The 21253-nt window shown below is 37.0% G+C and overlaps 1 protein-coding gene across 5 annotated transcripts; it reads right to left on the reverse strand.

Annotated features, from left to right (window-relative positions):
- Window positions 1–1880: 1880 nt before the first annotated feature.
- Window positions 1881–21250, reverse strand: TRMT44 (tRNA methyltransferase 44 homolog). Of its 5 annotated transcripts, none has more exons than XM_075148648.1 (11): window positions 20812–21250; window positions 18132–18249; window positions 17086–17305; window positions 15763–15831; window positions 12746–12853; window positions 11200–11271; window positions 7828–7934; window positions 7040–7223; window positions 5960–6350; window positions 4878–4994; window positions 1881–2384 (listed from the first exon to the last, which is right to left on the reverse strand). In XM_075148648.1, the coding sequence occupies exons 1-11, from the start codon at window positions 21248–21250 to the stop codon at window positions 2152–2154; spliced, it is 2058 nt and encodes a 685-aa protein (XP_075004749.1). In that variant the 3' UTR covers window positions 1881–2151. The 5 variants fall into 5 exon arrangements, with proteins under 5 accessions (XP_075004749.1, XP_075004753.1, XP_075004751.1 ...); XM_075148652.1 differs by lacking the exon at window positions 20812–21250 and adding an exon at window positions 20294–20693; XM_075148650.1 differs by lacking the exon at window positions 12746–12853.
- Window positions 21251–21253: the final 3 nt, after the last annotated feature.

A 21253-nucleotide genomic window follows, 5' to 3' on the forward strand; every position in this document is an offset into this window, starting at 1 on the left:
CAACTTGCCCCTTAGAATGTGATTCACCTGAGGGTATCTCTTCTTTTTAATATGTGTAAATTCTATGACTGCAACACAGCACTAATTAGTGCTAAATTCAGGATGTGGTATACAGGACTGCAGACCAGAGCCATGGGGGAAGGCTCAGAGCCCACCACAGCTCCTGTTAGAGGTAGGCCAGGTAGCTGCACTACGTGGCATATTGGATAATGTGGTAAGTGATCCATAAGTAAGGCGCTGCTGCAATTATCAGGGACATTGTTATCTAGCAAGAGCTGCTTCTTCCAGGATCAGAAGAGAAATGTAAAGGAGAAGGGGGAACATACAACACTTCAGTCAGTTCTTTGCTCCCATCCTGTCAGGAGATTTAGACCCTGCTTCTTCTGCATGCAATGGACTGCAACCTGTTGGCTTAAAGTTAGGGTGTGAAAAAAGTGACTTTGGAACTGTTTTGAAAAGTGTTTCCAGTGTCATCTTTCATTTTTCCTCTACTTTGTCTTCAATTATTTCTTTCCTTTTTTCTCCAGATTCCCTGAGCTCTTAAAGATTTCTCACATGGCTTATTCACTCTTACCCGTAGACCTCTTCATCCTGCCATCAGTTTCTATGTCATTGCTCTCACCTCCACATTTCTTCTTTAGTAACAATTTTTTTTTAAACCTTGCCCCTTCTTCAGTAGGATTTGGAATCTAAGTCTTGTCTCCAGTGGACTCCAGAGTTTCCACACTGTCAGTATACAAGCTAGGCCAGAACCAACAAGATTCCTTGTCTCAGAGCTTATACAGCAGATACTGAACTTTGCAAGTACTTAGAAGTTGACAGATATGAATTATGACACTACTTCAATGACTGTCGCTGAGTAATAATTAGGATTTCTGCTAAGTTCATAGAATCATAGAATCGTTTAGGTTGGAAAAGACCTTTAAGATCATCGAGTCCAACCGTTAACCTAACACTGCCAAGTCCACCAATAAACCATGTCCCTAAGCACCATGTCTACACATCTTTTAAATACGTCCAGGGATGGTGACTCAATCACTTCCCTGGGCAGCCTGTTCCAGTGCTTGATAACCCTTTCAGTGAAGAAGTTTCTCCTAATATCCAGTTTAAACCTGCTCTGGCACAACTTGAGGCCATTTCCTCTTGTCCTATCGCTTGTTACTTGGGAGAAGAGACCAACCCCCACCTCGCTACAACCTCCTTTCAGGTAGTTGTAGAGAGCGATGAAGTCTCCCCTCAGCCTCCTCTTCTCCAGACTGAATAACCCCAGTTCCCTCAGCTGCTCCTCATAAGACTTGGTCTCTAGACCCTTCACCAGCTTCGTTGCCCTGCTTTGGATGCATGTTTAACTTTAAAAGTTAAATGTTTTAAAGAAAATAATAGTCTACCAAAGAAAATCAGAACCTGCTCAGGGTGCTAAGACATTCCTTTATTATCTGATAAGCAGAAACCCTACAATTCCCTACAATATTATTAAATACATTTTCTACTGTTACTCCTTACTTTAAAAAAGAGGGAAAAGACAGTGTGGCCTACAGAGCCCTAAAAACCTACACCTACATGTGAAGACCTCCACAGTAATTTCCCAGAAAGTTATTCTTTAAACCAACACTCATTTTGAATCAGTACGAAAAGGAAGGAAAGGAGGACTAGTGTCTGACCAATATGTAGTATTACTCCACAGTAACATAGAGAGGAAGATGTCAGGTCAGGAAAGAATGAAATCTCTCCAATTTCTGACTCCCAAGAGCCACTGTGAGTCATAAGAAAGCATAAATCCTCCTGGAAAATTCGGAACAAAACAACTAATTTTCAGAGGTGAAAATGCTGCATCATGTACATTTGATCTGATTGAGGATCATGAAGAGTGTCCTCGGAAATCAAGTTTTTAAACTTTTTTACTTTCATAAATGCATGTTAGACAAGCCATGACAAAATCCAAAAGTATATTTTACTATACCTTTTCCATGTTAATAAAAAAATTTAAAGAATTAAAAATACAGGAGAACTTGTAAACCAACTGGAAAATAAGATGCATAGGAATGGGGAAAAACCCTCCATATTGCACAGATCTTCATGCACTAGGCAGTCCCGAAGTCAATCATAGATTCAGTTATGTACACAAGCTTAAATATAAGTGGCAGCATTTTATTACTGTATATGTTTTTTCTTTTTAATAATCTGAGACTGCCTTAGCTCCTCAGTCCCATGAGCATATGGGCAAGATTCAGAAGGCAAAGAACAGCCATCAGGATGATGAATGAAAAACCAACAGAGACGTGTTTTAAATGCTTCAGCTGAAAGTCGTCGTTTTACTTCAGGCTTAGTTTTCCTTGATGGTTTCTCTTTTCTCCAGTCACGAATATGAACTCTCCCATTTAGAACTAAGATTTAAAAACAAACAACAATGCAGCTGTTAATAGACAGCCATGGGAATTTTACTGGAACAAATGCATAGTGACATTCTGTGAATAAAATATATATTCTACAAATGGATCACTCAGGCAAAACCAAACGTGCCATTTGTATACAGAAATAGAAAGAAGTGCAGAACAAACCGAGATAATACAGACACAGTCTAAAGAAGAAGTAATTGATTTCCCTGTGAGATGTTTTACTGTGATGCTTAATAGTTTGAGGCACCTTTGTATCATCTTTGCAGAGGTTTGTTTGTTTTAAATATAGCAGTTAGGATCATTTAGACTAAAATCCTCTGAATTTAGATTGCAAGAACTGACAAAGAAGTTTCAGCTTCAAGAACTGTAATCCTTCCCGCGTTCAAAACTTCATTACTCCACATTTAAAATGTGATTACCAGCAAAAATCTAATAAGAGTCTTCTACTACTTTCACTACACAAATGTGCTTGCAAAGAAATGGTTCACTGACCCAAAAATACACTGCACCAAAGGGATGACAAGTCTAATCCTTCACATGAATCAACAGTGAACTATCACTGGTTAATAAAGATTTGGCACTTTTTTTAAAATTCATTTGCTGTGTTAGGACCATAAACTGCACACACACATTTGTGAACCTCTGTCAACTCCTCAAATGTGTAAACAAAACAGAATAAAAGGAAGTTAGTAAGAGAGAAAGAAAAAATGTAGATGAAAAAGCAACAGTGAAAATGAGGAGGGAAGAATCTGCCACTTCTAAGTTGCCATGCTCTACTTTCATATTCTGCTTCAATCATACTTTCTGTATCACACACTTGTAGCTCAGTATAGTTAACTGATACCATTCTGCATTCTGATAATCACTACACAAAAGGTAACGACTCCAGTGAAAGCTTAACGTCACACATTCAGGCCTGGATGAATTCATCCCTTCAGGTTTCCTTGTGATACACAAATAGATCTGGACTCATACAAAGCCAATCCAGAAGTGGGTTCAGCAGAGTTTTAAAATCTCTCTCAAAAGATGAAGAAAAATGAGTAGGTATAGTGCTATTTATGATCAAGCATATTTTTTTCCTAGAAGATCAGTTCTGTATTGGACAAGATGCCTGATCGAAAGAAACTGCCACAGATCAGTTACTCTAAGCCCCTTCTTTTTTATGTGTGTGTGTGCACGTGCATCAATCCATTTTCCATGTCTTTGAAAGAAAAACACTTGAGTAAAGATGACAAAAGAGCTGTAGCCATGTTCTTCTTTGTCCTCTTTGGCACGAGCAATGTCCTTCCAGACCACCCGCTGGTAAAAGTCTCTTGCTATGGCGACATGCTACTGAAGGAAAGAATCAAATGGTCCCTACTGAAGCTCCAGGGACTTTCCATGTGACGTAAATTACTGAGAAAGATTTGGCCTTAATCCTAGTCTTTCTTCAGAGGTAATGTGCAGACAGCATCCATGCCAAATTAAAATATTCATTCTATGTAACAGGTTGCAAATCTATTCCACCTATCCCTAATGACAGGGAATCAAATTCAGACACATAATGAATGCAATGTCACCAACTCTTTTCAACGGATGGTAATTCAAAAGGATTTCAGTATGGCTTCACATTTTATAATTGCCAGGCATACAAAAATCCTTGGCTAAGTTAACCACTGGCAGCAACTAGGTTGCATACTCAGGATGATTTGCCATGGATTAGTTAATTAACATTTTTCAGCAGACATAAATTGCTGGGACACAAGTAGTTAACATACTTCCAAATCTGAAGTAGCCTTAAATTCTGATAAAACCTTGAAGATCTTGCATTACTGAAAAGCTAGACCTTACTTTTGCAAAACTCCACACTGACAAAAAAAAAAAACCACACACCACCAAAAAAACCAACCAAACAAAACACACCACCACCACATTACAACAGACAAAAAAACCAAAAAATAGCTATCAACAAACCCAGCCAACCACAGAAACTTGCTACTGAGTTCTTTCTGCCATGCTACCACAGGCTAAATAAATTCATCAAGCATCACAGTTAGAGGTTCTTTTGGAATCTAGTTTTATTTTGTGTTGGCACTTACACTGTGAGGCTTGGTAAGGCCAAACTAAATCTCAGTTAAATGCTTTAGTGAACTTGCTCTGCATCTGATGGCCCCAAAATCATCAGTACTTTATACAAAAATAAAAATTCTCTAAGTCAAACAAAAGCATTAAATTAGCCACTGTAGTTAAAGGGTTGTCTTTTCAGATACAATTGGTCTAGAACACCACTTTGCTGATAGATGGCTCATTCAAGAGACTTTTACTAACAGTATCTTGGAGCAATGGGCACATAAAGAATATTCAGTTTTCCACAAAGGTATAGAAAGCAGTTAAAAACCCCCACAACCACAGTAATTTTTCAGTTGAGTTTAACTGCATGTAGAGGAGATAAAAGAGATGATTAAAGAAAAACAAAACAAAAAACCAAAACCCCTTCTTTACCTTCAAATACTTGATGATTGTTCTTGAGTAGTGTCTGAAGGCCTCCATATTCACTCTTTAGCCTTTTTAAAGTCTCTTTATTTAAGTGTTCTGCTACTTCTTTCAAGGAAAGGCTTTCTGCAATAAATAATGTGGTAGCTATTAAAAATGTATACACATAAAATACTAAGAAAATTTAACTTTTATAGAGATTAATGATTATGATCAGAGTCTATGAATTATCTACTAGTACTGCAGCAACTTTATACTCCCAATATCATGTGCAATATACATTTTATATGTATATTGTCTGTAAAATTGCAGCTTTCATTCTACAGGACTCAAGTCAGAATTTCCACAGTAAGACAAATTTTTTATTTTCCCTGCTTTTTTTACAGTAGCATATAACCCTTATTGCGATAAGCACTGTTTACATGCATGTAGTTAGAGAGAAGAGAGAATGACTCAAAGGATCTCCTGTAACAGTAACATATGACAAACTACACGGAGTAAATAATAAAAATGGATGGAGGAAAATGGGAAGATGGTAGTAGTTAGAATTAACTGAACGTTTATAAAATTAACAGCAGCTCTTATTCTTTTTCTTCCTAAGACTAAACTAAAAATTCCTAATTGTGTTGTAACCAAATGGCACTTCAAAGCACTCCTTACAGAATTCTTACAGAATTATAGCCAATTATTATGTAACTATCCAAAAAGAAACTTAATATTCTCCCCAAATAGATATAGTGTGTTCTGTTTTGGTAAACGGGAAGGAGTTCTGGGTTTGTTTCGGTTTGTTTTTTGGGGTTTTTTTTGGTTTTGTTTTTGTTTTTGTTTTTTTTTTAATAAAAATTTATTCTGTCATAGTATTTGAGCGTAGAGGGAAAAAACCCCACACCAATTTCAAAATATTCTTATATGCCTTATTTGCATCCCAGTGTGCAACAAAACACAGTGGGGCAGGGGGGGGAAGCCTTTGGTTGCTACTGTACTGTTCTTTGTATTTCCTAAAATCTATTTCACTTACTAAATTTACAAACATTAAATTCATTGGAAAAGACATCCTCTACCAGCAGAAGATAGTACAAAGACAATCTCACCTCCTTGATTCCAGGTATTCATATTTTCACCATGCATATTAGAACCTGATTTTTGTGGGGTTGCATTTAACAGCAAGTTTGCCACACTGAGAACCACATCATCTACAAAATCCCGAGGGAGGGAAGCACAATTCCTGATTTGTTCTACTTTTTCTCTGGGTTGAAATCCAGGCATCCAAATTGTACCAGCAGTATCAGTCTCATTTTCAGGAAGTTCTGAGCCTGCTTCTTTGCATACACCATCAGAGTGATCCTTATGATTAAATCCAACTCCTCTGTCACACATGACCCCAGCACAGGTCTGACGATTATTAATATACTGTGTTATCTGCTTGTCAAACAGAGCACATTCTGTAGGTGGATAGGTCCTATTTTTTCCAATAAGGCACACCTATTTTAGTAGAAACAGGTAAAACACTATTTATACAGAGTCCCATACTTACACATAGCCCCCGAACCTGCAGATGTCTTATGCAGGCTTCTAAATCTACCTACAGGAGATACCCATTCAAACTCAATGCTCAGTAACATCTGAGGGTTTTTTAATTTTAGATTTCAAGTAAAGTATTGATGCCACAGAAGAAATCCAGCAATCAAACCATAATCCATCATGCCATACAAGCACAGAACAAAAAGATTGTTCCTGATCCTCAGATTATCTACAAAATTAAAGCTGGACACCTCTTCCTACTCTCAGAATATTTCACTTTGAATTTCATGGGACATGAAAAACAGCAAAATTAAGTACAAATAAGCAATATAGGCAGCTGGAAAAATTAAGGCAAAAAATGAGTTTTATCAGTTTTCCATCCTACAGGGTGGCATAAGAAATAACCATAAAACCTTCCATTCTTTCTTTAGGATTGTACCTATGACATTACGAGCAGATTACCCAAGAAAACAATGAGTATTTTTAGTCTCTCTTCAGAGCATATTGTCTCAAGTAATGCAACTGACTATAGTCTGATCTTACAACAATAATAATGAACAAACAATAATAATGAACAAACATCCACATGCTTCAGACAGCTAGCAGCTTAAAAAAAAAAACCACAAAAGCCCTACACAGTCCAAAATTACCCTTTTTGTTGATGGAATTCTAAGGCAATCTTCTTCCACATGAAAGCCGCAGACAAATCCCACTTGGGCAACAAAATCAAGATATTCTCTGTACTGAGTTTTCTTGCTTTGTCTTCGGCTGTATTTTCCATGGAAATCAAAGAAGCAACATGGCAGCACAAAGTAGCAACACAAATAGGAAGACCTACAAAAAGGATAACAAACTGCTGAATGGACAGTTGTTTCAGAGAACACACAAATTTAACAAATAACCCATCAGATACAAGAAATAATGGACATTTTTACTAAGTGACAGAGCTTCATGAAATAATATGCTAAGAGGAACATATAAATATCTATCTGCATAACCAAAAATACTGTTTCACAAAGCATTTACTATAGCAAATTACAGTGCCAACTTGGTTTGCAGGACTAAATCTCTAGATATTAAACTACTGCAGCTGGCTGTGAAGAGCACAACGGTTCAAGGAAAGGCAGAACCAACAGCAATTTTATTTTAAAAAAGACAACAGATTCACATTTAAAGAATAAAAATCAGTTCTGATTTTTGAACTTCAAAAGCAAAATGCTGTACTGAATTCTATAAGAATGTAAATATTACATCTGTGCTTCTCCACAAGAAGAGAAACTTTTTGTAAAAATAATCCATTGGCATCAAAAGCAGCAAGTCCTGCAAGGACAGCAGTTGTGGCTGCAAAAGTGACAGTTTTCACTGAGCATACATAGGTAATTATGTTTTGGTTTGGTTTTTAATTCCTTTCCTCCCACTCCCCTCCCTCCGCAAATACCTAGCTGCAATTACAGGTATCCATGGTGTTAATTCATCTGAATGGTTTCCTATGAGCCAGTCAGTATCTGGAAAGAGATGACTGTCACCTGGCATGATTGTAGATTCCTAAAAAAAACAAATAACACATTAAGTGAATTTTATTAGAGGTTTCCTTATTAAGAAATAAAATGCATTTGAAGTACTAAGCAACAATATAAAATCACACAAGCTGACAAATACAAGGTAAATGAGAACCACAGACACCAATAATATTTTCCTCAATCTGCACTTTTGCCAGGCAGTTAATTTTTTATAGCTAAAGAAGTAATTTAGCAACAGCTACCCACAAAATATTGGTCAAAGAGTGGAACAACAATTCTGATTAAGATATCTGGCACCCTAAATATTTGTAAACAAATACATTGGATTACGATTTCTTGCCATTCTCCTTCTGTCACACGTATGCCTGGACTCAATTTTTCAGAAAGTCACTTAATTTGTTATGTCTTACAGTCCTAGGACTCACACAGCAATTAATCAGAACACAGCTTCAATACTACACAGACTCTTCCCAAATCAAATCCTAATATACAGAACATCACTCTTCACACCCTGTCATTCATGTATAACAAACCTAATCCAGCCTAACACTTTCCCTCTTGTCTACGTTGCCGTTCCATCCCCTTCCAAGTTGTGTCAAGACTACCTTATGATATGTGCAAAATCAGGAGCAAAAATAGGAAACAGTAGGTTAGAGAAAGAAGGCTTCTTTGTTAGCCTTTAGAATAGCATTTTGCCTTGTGGAAATTCAATATATATGGATTGTGGAGACATCAGCACAGAAGTCTTCCCACCACAATATTGACTCACAGAATAGTTATTAGTCTCAAGAATATCCTATTCTGATATTCTTAAAAAACAAACAAACAAAAAAAAACCAAAAAAAACCAACACAAGGAAAAAAAAACCACCAAAAAACCCAAAACAAAACCCCACACACAAACAAAAAAAACCAAAACCAACCACCAAACAGGATTAATTCTTCATACCGGTTAAATTTTAAAAGTTCTGGAGTGCCTTTAATGTTTGTCCCTCTCACACACACGTTTTCTCATCTACAACTAAGTTCAGCAAAGAAAGTACTTAAAAGATGTTGATACTACAGAAGTACATATACATACTGTTCTCTAAAAACATGTATGAATCTCAAAACAATTATTGGGAAGATCTGAAAAAAAGTTTTAAATTTGAATCTCCACAGACTTTTAAGAAAAGCCCTGAAAATGATGCCCATACTCCCATTTTATATATAAAATGCATGTTTTATGAGGTAAAAATTCACACGTATATGCAAAATAGTACCTGTATAGGAATTTAAAAATACCAACACTTAATACGAAATTTCAGAAATCTCAAACTACCTCTGTTACATCCCAATTCCCCTCTTCTGAAAGCACTGTTAGGTGTTTTAAGTATCAGTATGGCGTATTATTGTTCACTTTAAACACTGTATCTCTGTTTATTTTTAGTTATGTGTATACATTTCTAGATAATGTATGTAACAAATTTCTTTTTGGCAGATTAGTAGATGTTAAACCAAGTGTTTGATAAGTGTTTTCTTATGGTTGATTAAACAAGTTACTCCTACGTTACATTCCAGTTTTGATCATTCAGTTTAGACACAGCATGAATTATCAGTGTCATACTCCACATTTTGACAGTCACCCATAATCAAATTTGTATTCCCCATGTCTAACAGCAGTTTGGTGATGCAGAGCACCGCCTGTTACATTCACTTATATTATTAGTATTGGCACTGAATGTCACAGATGGCAATATTCATCCTGCAACTCATGCTTTAAGTAAAGATCAAAACAAAATTAGCTTCGAGGATAACAAAAGGCTGTGAGCAGGTGTTTTCTCCTTGCAAAATCATTTCACCCTCCTGTTTTTTATACAACTCCTTCCCACATAAATTAGTACTTTCCTTATATGCATATTTTGGATATTTTTATTGTTTCTGTCTGGCTTTTTCAAGCGTTCTCTGTGAATTCTTTTTTTTTTCCTTTTAAAAAAGACAGATAAAATCCACCCTTTTCTATTTTGTTCCCTCATGCTGCAGTGAGGGACAGCTGATGCTCAGAAGTTTCCCTATGAGTCAAGAAATCTGAGAAACTATAAACAGCCAGACCTTAATATGAAATGAATGCACAAAATTCAAAGATTTCCACAATACAGAAACAGGGGCAGAAAAAGGAATATAATAACATGAAGGCAGAGAGAAGATGCTGTTTGGTATGATCAAAAGTGACAATATAGTACAACAGGAACGAAGGAGCACCACAGCTTGATGTTTTGGACTGTTTCTTGAAGCTTTTCTGTGAGATCTGGTTGCAGACTGCAGCAAAGGAATCTGGCAGTTTTGACAATGTGTACCCAAAATGGCAGGGTGGCAAAGAGAAGATTGCACAAGACTCTGAAAGCTCCACCTCCCATCTGTGAAAACTGCTGCTCTTTTGTTGATTTAATTTAAGTTGTTAGCATTCAAAGATATGTTGAATTAACTTTTAAACAAAACTACACGAGAACTAACTACAGGCGAAAAATTCTTTTAATATATAGGAAGCTGACAATTTTTGAGAGACCGGAGTGAAAAATTTTAGGAGTCTAGAGAACAAGAAACCAGAAACACCTCACTCCAAAGCGCAACTGTTCATCAGTACCACACTTTAACAAGTATCAGACCAAGAACAACTAAAGTTGTTAAAGTGAATGTTCCTGCGCTCAAATTGTTCCTGTTCTCATAAAAATGCTAATGTGGAACTTGAAATATAATTCCTCTTTCAGACTCATTTTCCTGTTTGTTTTTTTGAAGGCTATTATTGCAATTACTTACCATAAGGTCAGTAGAGCAGAGGATTGGCTCCTTTGAGGTTCAACAACAATTTGTCCCCAAAACAGCACATAGCACTAGAAGGTCAGAATCACTTTCAAGAATAAACTACTCATAACTTTGGATACTAGTATCTTTTATGAGGTACAGTGGTGCAAACAAAGCTGCTTAACATTGTTCTTCCAGTAAAATCAGAGATTGTTTCATGGTATGCATGTCTGTACATGCAGTAGGAAATCATACTAGTCTTCTCAGCTGAAAAATAAGTAAGTTGCAAACATGCAAGGGTATGATACAGCATTGCTCTAATAATCCCCTTTACAACTTACTTTATAGTCCCGCAAGACATATGGGTGGCATCACACCAAACACACAGATCACTTTAGACAACTGTCTGTAACCCAGTATGTTTGATTACATTTGCGTCAACACAACCTGAGCAGTGAACAAATCAATAAAATTACAAATCAGTAAGATTGACATACATTCGCATAATACCTCTAAATGAGTTTCTGGTCCATACATGTCCCATATTTTTCTTCTCCTCACATCAATTCCTCTACCTGAATGCTGAAATATTTGAACAACAAGAAGTATCATTTTTAAGTACTACTTTCAGCAGAAGTTGTCAAACAGGCTAACTAAATGTATGTATTAACACTGATTATTTCATTCGTACTAAAATTTAGACACATAATGAAACACAACTTCACCATTTCAGGCAGAAGTTTGATACTTTTAATCCCTTCTTCCCCTTCTAAATATGAAGGGAAAGACTAGGAAACACTAAGAATATATCTGGTTTGGAATTTCACCCAGGCACACCTACTGAGACGGCTCTTGAAAATTTGGATCTCTACAAAAGTAAAAGCAGAATGTTGTTTTTTGTTTGTTTGTTTGTTTGTAAAATATCAAAGGTGAGTATTACTGTAGCACCCCCAGGGCTCAGAGAAGAGTGCTATTCTAAACAGTCCTTGCTGGAACAACCACCTTTCAACTAGTGAAGTCAATTAGGCTGTTGGAGTCCAAACACACTTTTCCCTGTGTGAACTGATGGGAAAAGGAAATCAGACTAGAAACTGAAGCAAGAAATAAAGAATGCATAAGTAACAGTATTTGAACTTCAAGAACCCTGTGCAGAGCTGAACAAAATCAATTACTAAAAAAGTCTCAAAACTCTCATACACATGATTTTTTGACATTCAACAATGTTTGTCAGTGCTACAGCAGTGATGACCTAATGATGTACGAAAAGAAACATCTTCAGGGAAGACAGGATCTTGTATTAGATCAAATTTTTCTGGCCACACAAGGATAAGCTTGCATTAGGAGAACTTGGGACTTTTTTCTTCCCCCAATGACATCTATTGATCTAATAGGAGATACTAATTTGTTTTACAAATTTTACCATGTTCTCCCAAAAGTGGAAAATACAATTTTCTGAAACACACAGACCCAACTTCAGTGGGTTTTGTTCAATCTCACTGACCTTTTTTTGTTCTTGTTTCAGAAACTATGTCTCAAGAAACTGAATTTTGCTGTTGCTACATTTTCACTCCCAAAAGCACAGTCTGTTGTTAGGCATTTTCACAATTAACAAGTCCCAGGATTGTTTTTAAAGATATAGAAAAACATTTTCAGGACATGACAAGTAGAATTCAACTTCAATAAAATTAAGTTCATGAAAAACATCTCATTTACAGGCTCTTGTGAGAGAGAACCTTTATGTTCAGATTCCCTATTCCTTTTTGCTTTGTCTACAGCATAACTGAATTACACCATTACTTTTTCTTTTCCCTCTTAGTTTCTTACCTCAGAAAGACAGCCTTGAATTGAAATGAATTGCACTAACAAAAATAGATAAATAAGTGAAAGCTAAAGCTCTGCTAGGATTTTTTCCTGGTAACTAGAGTGACAAAATCCTATTTTAGCAACATGAATTAACTGAATTTTGACTATTTGCATGCCAGATAAAAGCAAAGCATAACAAGAATGTTGACTATCTCTATTTTTTAATTATTATTTTAAAAAGCACTCTATTTACCCCTTCATTGTTTAGAATATGAACCAGTAGACCATTTCCACATCCAAGATCTACAAATGACTGTTTCTTGGTCAACCCTTTTTCTTTTCTCTCTTCTTCCCAAAGAATCTAAGACAAGAAAAGAAAATATTTTAGACTTCTGCTCTCAAGTTTCTCTGTAAGAAAGCAGCAAAGGTTATTGGAAACAAAAGGAGAAAGCTCAGAGAGAATGCAGATGTGACAGAAGACATCCCTGTACTCACAGAGAAAGTAACTTTAGAGGAGGAAAAAACCCAGAAAACACTAAAACTGTTTATGGAGAGGGGCAGGAATTATGTTGCAGCATATCAATCATTCTCTAAGTGCTAAGCACAGCCTCCACTCTCTTCTGAGTCACTTAAAGTTGAAATTAATCAAGGCTATACAACCCTGGGCTAGAGTGAGCATAAATGTAAAATAAGCTGCTAAAACAAAGGGTGCAAGAGATGAACAGAGGAGGCAAGGGAAGTAGCAAGTAAACTTCAACAGTGCCTCTGCAAGTAACACAATGGAAGCATTTATATCCACTGTATTAAAGAAAGAATTGGTAGCAGAGCTGAAAATAAAAACCAAAATGTTCTTTGTAATCCGTTGGCTATATATTGGTACATGTAACCACTTTCTACCAAACAAACCTAGCAACAGTCAGCTGCCCCAAATTCTACATCAGCTAAAGGGACCCCAAAGCTTTTAGCCCAATTCTAGTCCCTGCTCTGTATATAAGTAGTTACTTTTACATAGTTATGTAATTCATAATTAGTTAATAACTGAATGTTTGTCTGCAGGGCATGGATTAGCCTCTTTCTATCACCGTCAAATTCTTTTTCCTTCAATGAGAAGCTAGAGAGCACACATTCATCAACTCTGCACACTTATTTTTTTACTATGACTAACAAAAATCATCAAAAGTATTTAACCACGGAAATTAGTATTTGTAACATTGCTGCTTGTTAATGTGTCAGTTTGCTAGAGGGAAAGAAACTGCAGATAATCCATGAGATTATCAGGCTGTGTTTACATTTTTAAATGTACCAATCGTTGCACTTTTGCACTCCAGGCTGTAACCCAGAAATCCCTAATCACCTCCTACACAGACCACACCTATCCTCCACTCCCTGCCGAGTTTCTCATGATGCAAACTGAATAGCTACTTCTTTGGGCATGTGCCTAGACCTTCATGTGACTGCAGAGCAAAATGCGGTCAGATGTGCCCTCCTCCCATCATACCAACCTAGATGCTGTAAATCCATAAAAACTTAACACTGGACCTACCTTCTCTTAATCACCTGTTTAACATACTTATGAATAATGAGTTACTGTATACCATCATATAGATATCTGAAAATTTTGTAAGGAGGTTAGGTTATTAATACCATACTTTAAGCTTTCATTTATATAAGCCATGACTATTAGATGACTAATAACTTTTTGAACATTACTGCTATGTCAGCTAAAACACGTTATCACTGTAAACTAACACCCATGTGCATAAAAATTTGCAAAACATTTTCAAGAGTGTCATAGAATTTTCCTGTGGCTACAATTATTATAATTCCTAACATACAGGAACTAATCTTCAACATACAATATTATCATGGTGGTAACAGTAATACTAAAATAGTAAAAGATAAGTCCATTATATAGCTCCTTCCACAAGCCAGTACCATAGAATAAAATAGTTCAGTTGGAAGGACCTACAACGATCCAACTATTTGACCACTTCATCATGATCATTTGTCTGATGTAAAAAGTTCTGTCACACCAATGTGACAATCAAGATTTTGAGAGTAGCCTAGGTCAGTCAGGCTTCCCGAGACAATTTTAAAAATCTTCATGGGAAAAGAAACTGGGGTTCTAAGTTTAAACAGTCAATTATTAAAATAAATTAGTCCTCAACAAGTTCTGTAAATGAGCTAACTTATTTACAAATACTGATTTAGAGAAGACACAAGAGGTATCTACATTATACTTGAAGGGAGACATGCTCTTAACTGCAGTCTGGATAGCAGACAAAAAAAAATCAATGTGCCTACATAGTGACAAATTTTGATGCTGTTTAAAAAGCTGAAGTTTCTCGTGACCGCAGGTGGCAGAATTTTCATACATTCTTAAATAGCTAGGTGCCTTAGAAAACTGCCCCAAGCATTTATCTGCATTCCTAGAATCTACAGTTAGCCTTACTGCATTTGAAGATGGGATTTGAGCTGAACTTTTATCAGGGAAAGGCAAACCAGTGAAAAATCTTTAGCATAAAATTAACAAGTCATAGAAGTAGGTATAAAACAATAGCTTCTGATCTCCAAACCAGTCCGTCTAATTACTATTTTTCTGTGACATCAGTGCTTTTCGCTTTATCACTTAAGAAAAAAAAATACATCTTGTCTGTGTAGGTCATAAACTTCCTGTGACAGAGAACTGCAAATCTTTATCATATCTTCACAAAGAAGTTTTAGTATCCTTCTAAAATTAATTTTCAATGTTATTGTGATGATTTTTGTGGTATAAGGCAGTATAAAAAACAGATCAACTGATTTTCCCTTTGCTTTATCACACTAATTTTTTTTTCCAATTCTGTTATAAAATCCTTACCTTCTATAATCACTTATTATATGTAAATCCCTGAAATGCTGTTAAGAGTACTACCAAAGGTCAGAATACGAACACAACTTGAATAGTTATAGACATGAATTCCATTTTCAGTTTAAGTTACGCCTGAAAACATTGTAATAAGAACTTTGTCCCCCTGCTTAAATGAGAGCAAAAGCAAAAAAAAAAAAAAACCCAAACAAAAAAAACACAAACCCCACACCAAAATGCAAGAAACCCACACCCTTTCTCTTACCCCCTTCCTTTTACCTTGTATGCCTGTAATAACTTCAGGTCATTCTATTTTAAAGAATGCAACAACTATAAAATGAAAATACTGATTTTCTTTAGAGAGTTTCTATTATTAGGAAATAGAACCTTATAGAATAGTATTAGGCAAAGCAGTTCCCTACCAGCAAGTAAGTGGCAATGGCAACGTCTTCATAAACAAATTTCTCAGGATCTGTCACTTCAGGCCACACCTTTAGAAAAAAAATATAGAGAAAAAAATATTTTCTGCACCATCTGAAATTACTTCAAAAAGCAGTCAGAGTGATCTGGATACTCATCCACTTCAATAGGTTTCTGCACTTCACAAATTTTGCATTTTAACTCATTAAAAATATACACAAAGAATGTAAATAAAGACTGTTCGATTTTGTAAGTTACACAAAAGAATAATGGTGTAAAGAATGTCTGCTGTCATCCAATCAATAAGTTTCCAAGAACATTATGGCTCCACATGTGCAGCTCACAAGTAGTAAACTGCTGCATCTGTTCTGTAACAGAGCACTCATCCTTTTGCTTAACTCTTTCAAAAGAAAAATACTTGTATCATTCCTGTTATGTGCAACTGATAAAATGAGATTTGTAAATTTATTTTCACAATGTAACAGGCATGGAATTATCCTGGCACAACAGAACATGAAGAATCAAAATGTGAAGTAGGAAGACAAAAAGTGGAAGTATTATCCCTATTTTGTAAATGAGGAATTGAAACAAAAATTAAAATGCTGAACACTACACTAAGTCTACTGCAGAGCTAAAGACTGAACCATCACCTTACCCACAAGTCCAATTTTCCTCTCTTTTGTAGCTTTTTACTAGTACAGAAATATCAACAGTAAAACCTTTCAACATTTTCACAATATGTTTTACAGAAGCATTTACCAATTTTTTTGCCTGTAGCTTGAGTGTCGTGTATAAGGATATAGGTATTACTTCATAAGAGCACTTAAGATGATCACAGTCATTTTTCAGGATTCCCAGGATAAAACAATATTACAACATTGCTCCTCTAACTCAGAAAGACATATTAATATTGCATCTAAATTTAAAAAGAGTAAGAGGAAATTTAACCTGCTTACAAACCAGTGCTGTTTCCAGACTCTTTCACATTTTGGAGAAGGTGGTACTTTATTTATGCCTTCTACTGTGGATGACTTAGTATTTACATCCACTGACCTATTGCTTACTTCTTATTTGAAGGGAAACATTCTGAGAAGTATTTAACTCCTCCTTAGTGTGAATTTGGCTCCGAATCTTGCTTTTCCAGTACAGTTCTTCCAAATACTAAATTGGTTGTTTCCCACATACACAGAAAAAAACCCAAAACCATAAAACATACACTTCAACGAAATTGCTTCTTTTATTAAAAAAAAATAATTCAGTGAAAGAAGCAGCTTCACTAAACAAACAACAAAAACAATTATTACTGCATTTATTGCCAAACTCACCTTTACCATCTCTTTGTACTTTTCTTTAAGGTCTTGATAAACTTTGCTGTATTTTGCTACAGAAATGAGCGAGAGTGTACTTTTAAACTCACTGGGCTTTTGCTCTACAGACCATTTAGCCAGTTTGGACAAAAGTTCATTTCCAAGCCATGCTAGTTTGGGATATGCAATTCCATCTGAAAACCAATCTTCTGGAAATGGAGCTACAATAGACACACACCTTTAAAAATAAAATTAAAACTTTGTATAAATACAGTGTATTTCATTATCTCAGCTACCTCAAAAAAAGAGAAAAGAAAGATTAAGTGGAAAAAAATCAGCAGATCAAACAGAAGTGTAATACACAAAAACAAAAGGAAAATAAAACAGTGAAGTTACTGAATAATGCAACAGCCTCCCCTGAATTTTTTAAGACAACTCATTATCTGCCAATTCAAACACTGTATATGAAAGTCCATGATACATTTAACACAATGACTGAGGACTCGCATATGATGAACAACCTAATTTAGCAATATATCCAAAGACTAACTAGTAAAAGTGAATTCATGAAAACAACAGGAAAATTTAGGAGGAAAATATATCAGTTGGCACATTTCATTATTTCATCATCTCTAACTTTATTTAGATTTCACTAGAGCTATGCCCTCAGATGCTCAGGACCAAGCTGCAATGGTCTTTTGATGACTGTAGGTTCCAAAACAGCAATTCCAATTTGACCCTCAACCTTACTAACACCCACAGAACCTGACCTCTCTCACAGGTATAGCTAGTTCCTTGCGATCAGAATATGCATACTTTTTCTAGACAATGCACATGTACAGTCAATGTGTACATTCAAAGTTGAAACAGGTTTTGTGTTGATTTGGGTATTGTAGATGTTTCATTTTTAACTGAACACTATGCACTAAGATCACACCACTACTGTCACTTACTAATCAAGCAGGAAATTACGCAAACCAAATCATCTAGATACCACTAATAAAACATGGTGTGATCCTTGCAGTAGCTCAGGGTTTGCTTCCTCTCTCACTCCCAGCACTTACCATTCCTCATCTTTTATTTGTGTAAGTTGAATTTGATAAATATTGCACTTTTTAATCTGGTATTTTCCTTCACTGTTTTCCTCCAAAGGCAGAAAGGTCACAGTTCCATTGTAAAAATCTGAAAAGATATGTAAATAGTGATACATTATTCCATGGTGCAAGCCATCCTGGTTAGAACCAAAATAAACTTTCGTCTCCTTGCTATGTTAAGTGCGAACTACTGAAGCAAGATCTAGGACAACACAGGAAGAATCACAATGCTAAGAATAGATCCGTTTCTCAGTGTGCCTGACATCTGAAACTACTGAACTGTTTGAATTCTCAAAATTTAGCATTCTGCTGCATGATGTTTCCAAAATACCTACGGCTGACCGATAAGACTATTCATTTTCTTTACACTTAACTAATAAAGTAAAAGCTAGACAATGAGATTTTTCTAGCACAAAACTGCTGCTTTCCCCTACCCCACAGTAAATCCGGAGTCCTGGGAAGCACATTCCAAATTAACAGAGACTTACATACCACCCCAGTATTAGATAAACAATCAGTGCAATATAAAAAAAAAAAATCAATAATATTATTAGTATCTATCAATTTTGCCATGTTCAAACACAGGATCTATTGTGTGATTATAATTAAGTATAGCTACACTTCTGGTTTAGCGTCATGCAGCTTTCCCAATTAGAGTTCCTGGACTAAGCACTGTGAAAAAACACATTATCCCTAAATTAGTATCTCATAACTCTGAAGGGAGACTACCTGAGAAGACCTGTTTTTAGATGAAGGTGCATGTATTATGTTAATATATTAAGTTATGTTCAGCAACCGCACTACTGATCTTATCGGTATCTATCACCTATGGAGCAAAACATTTACATCCAGTGACAGATTCCAGACACTAGAGATTTTGGAAGAGTTTAGATGGGCTGACAAACAGCTGGCAATGCACTTGAGTGCCTCTACCATATTTCGAGATGGTATTCTGCAACTTTTGTCACATTTCATTCTCTAATATCAATCATGCACGTACTATAATTAACTCGTACACAAGTAAAGACAGAGAGAGGGAGAGTGTGCCCTTTTGAAATAATTTACAAATAAAAAGAAATGCAACTGCAGCAAAAAATGAATGGTATGATAAAGCCTAGTGCTCACATGCTACTGATTTTTTTTAAATCTTAATCTCTTAATTCATTCCCTATATCCTTCCTATAAAGTGACTCTAAAAGCATTTACTATATTCCTTATGGCATATGATGTGTATGTATTATCACTGCATAAACCAGTTGCAAAAATCTTTTTACCTATTGTTTATCCAGGGCAATTTCTTCAGAATAACTTATTAAGTGCTCATTTTTGAAAATGGTTTTTCAATTATCATCAAAACAAATACCCTGACAACTGCAAATCTTCAAACTAAGAATGCTATATTGGCTAAGTAATCAAATTTCAATGGATTCCAAAATTTTCAGAGTGAGACAGGAAAGAATAATTAGCAATAGAGCAAACATCAAGTCTTGCTATCTCAGCCCATCCTTAGCCGATTCCCTCTCTAACAGTTTTTTATTTTAAATATATTAATTAAAAAAATTATTCTCCTCGGCTTTTTCTTACAGATAGGCTCTCTAGATGTAGCTCAGGAACATCTTCTCTTAACGTCAAAAGAAAAAATAAATCAAAACTGCAACATACACTTTTTTTTTTTAAAGGGATCAGAGTAAGAATCATAGGCCACAAGAGCATCTTAAGTCAGCTGTCCCCCATAAATAATTATAGGTCTTTCTGAATTGTAAATTTAATTGTTTCTGGAATGCTGATTCTTTTCTAAACATTACTATTAGAATTTAATCCACATCAACACTTTTTCCAAAATTTATCTTAAAAAGGTGTCAACCTCTACCCTATAGAAGTTTGTTTATATTAGTAGGATTTACTGCAACATATTACCATCATACAACGTAAAAAAAAAAACAAGTCAAGCTTCATTTTTAAGCAATATTAAACAATAAGAAAGTTGACACAAACAGTTCAACTTGGCCAGGCAGGTGCCACAGCTGCCTACTTTTTTTCATTAACTCTGTATTTTCAAAGGCTACCGTCACTCCTTACAAGCATGTAATTAGGTTTGCACTACAAGCAGCGTTTTTGTGTGGGCAGCTTACTCATGACAGGAGCTTGCACGATGACAGTCCTTCTTGCCTCTTCTTTTTAAGGAAGACAAAAAGATGAGCCATTTTCTATACCTCTTCCTCAGGCGCGGGACACCTGGCTCCCCTGAGTGCTTTTCCCATCTCAGCAGTACCTTACACAGAACACATTAGCTCTTCCCCTACTACGCTTTCCTCAGGTTGAAGTGGGGTTGTTTAAACCAGAGTCCTACAGGTGTTTGACCTCTGTAATTTGTATTTCAACTGCTGACACTTCCTAGCACAAGAACACCACCACCACAAGATAAAAATAAAAGATAAAATCTAAGCACACAATAAGGACAAAAATCCATCTGCACTCCGACAAGTAGGAAAAAAGTGGTGTTTATCTCAGTTGCGGGACAATCTCGGATGGGACAGCTCTGCAACAGACGCAGCACCCCGGCACTGGCGGGCGCCCCCGCGCAGGAGCGGGGGCCCGGGGCCCGGCACCCCGCCCTCTCTCCCCGCCTCGGGGCCGGGCTCCGGCTCACCTTGGACCGCTAGCTCCTTCGTCGGCGGGGCGGGCGGGCCGACGGGCCGCCCCCGGGGCAGCAGCGTCCTCAGCACGGCGCGGAGCTCGGAGCGGCGGCCTGGGCCGCCCCACGGCGTCAGGGGCGCCGGCAGGTGCCCGTGCCCCGTCGTCAGCTGGCCGCGCACCTCCGTCCAGAGCCGGCCCAGCTCCGCAGCCCCGCCAGACGCCGCTCGCCCCTCCTGCCCCCCGCCGCTCCCGCCTGCCCACACGGCGGCGAGGGAGGGAGATGCTTCCCCGGCCTCCCCGAGCGGCACCGTCCCTTCCGCCTCGATGGCGGCGCCGCACAGCCGCCTGTTGGCCACCTGCGGCTTCTCCAGCCAGACGCGTACCGCCGCCCAGAACCCGTGAGGCAGGGCGGCGCCGCCATCCCGCACAGCCGCCGTCCCCACCGGCCCCATTGC

Source organism: Calonectris borealis, chromosome 4, assembly GCF_964195595.1.
Source record: "Calonectris borealis chromosome 4, bCalBor7.hap1.2, whole genome shotgun sequence".
NCBI lineage: Eukaryota > Metazoa > Chordata > Aves > Procellariiformes > Procellariidae > Calonectris > Calonectris borealis.

What these genes read in the sequence shown, in the direction of transcription:
- TRMT44 (XM_075148648.1), bottom strand. Translation starts at nt 21,250, where the DNA reads ATGGGGCCGGTGGGGACGGCGGCTGTGCGGGATGGCGGCGCCGCCCTG. An exon ending in AGTACAAAGAGATGGTAAAG is followed by an intron (nt 15,832 to 17,085) that starts GTGAGTTTGGCA and finishes TTTTTTCTAAAG; the next exon opens with GTGTGGCCTGAAGTGACAGA. An exon ending in CAATCATCAAGTATTTGAAG is followed by an intron (nt 2,385 to 4,877) that starts GTAAAGAAGGGG and finishes TTTAAATCTTAG; the next exon opens with TTCTAAATGGGAGAGTTCAT.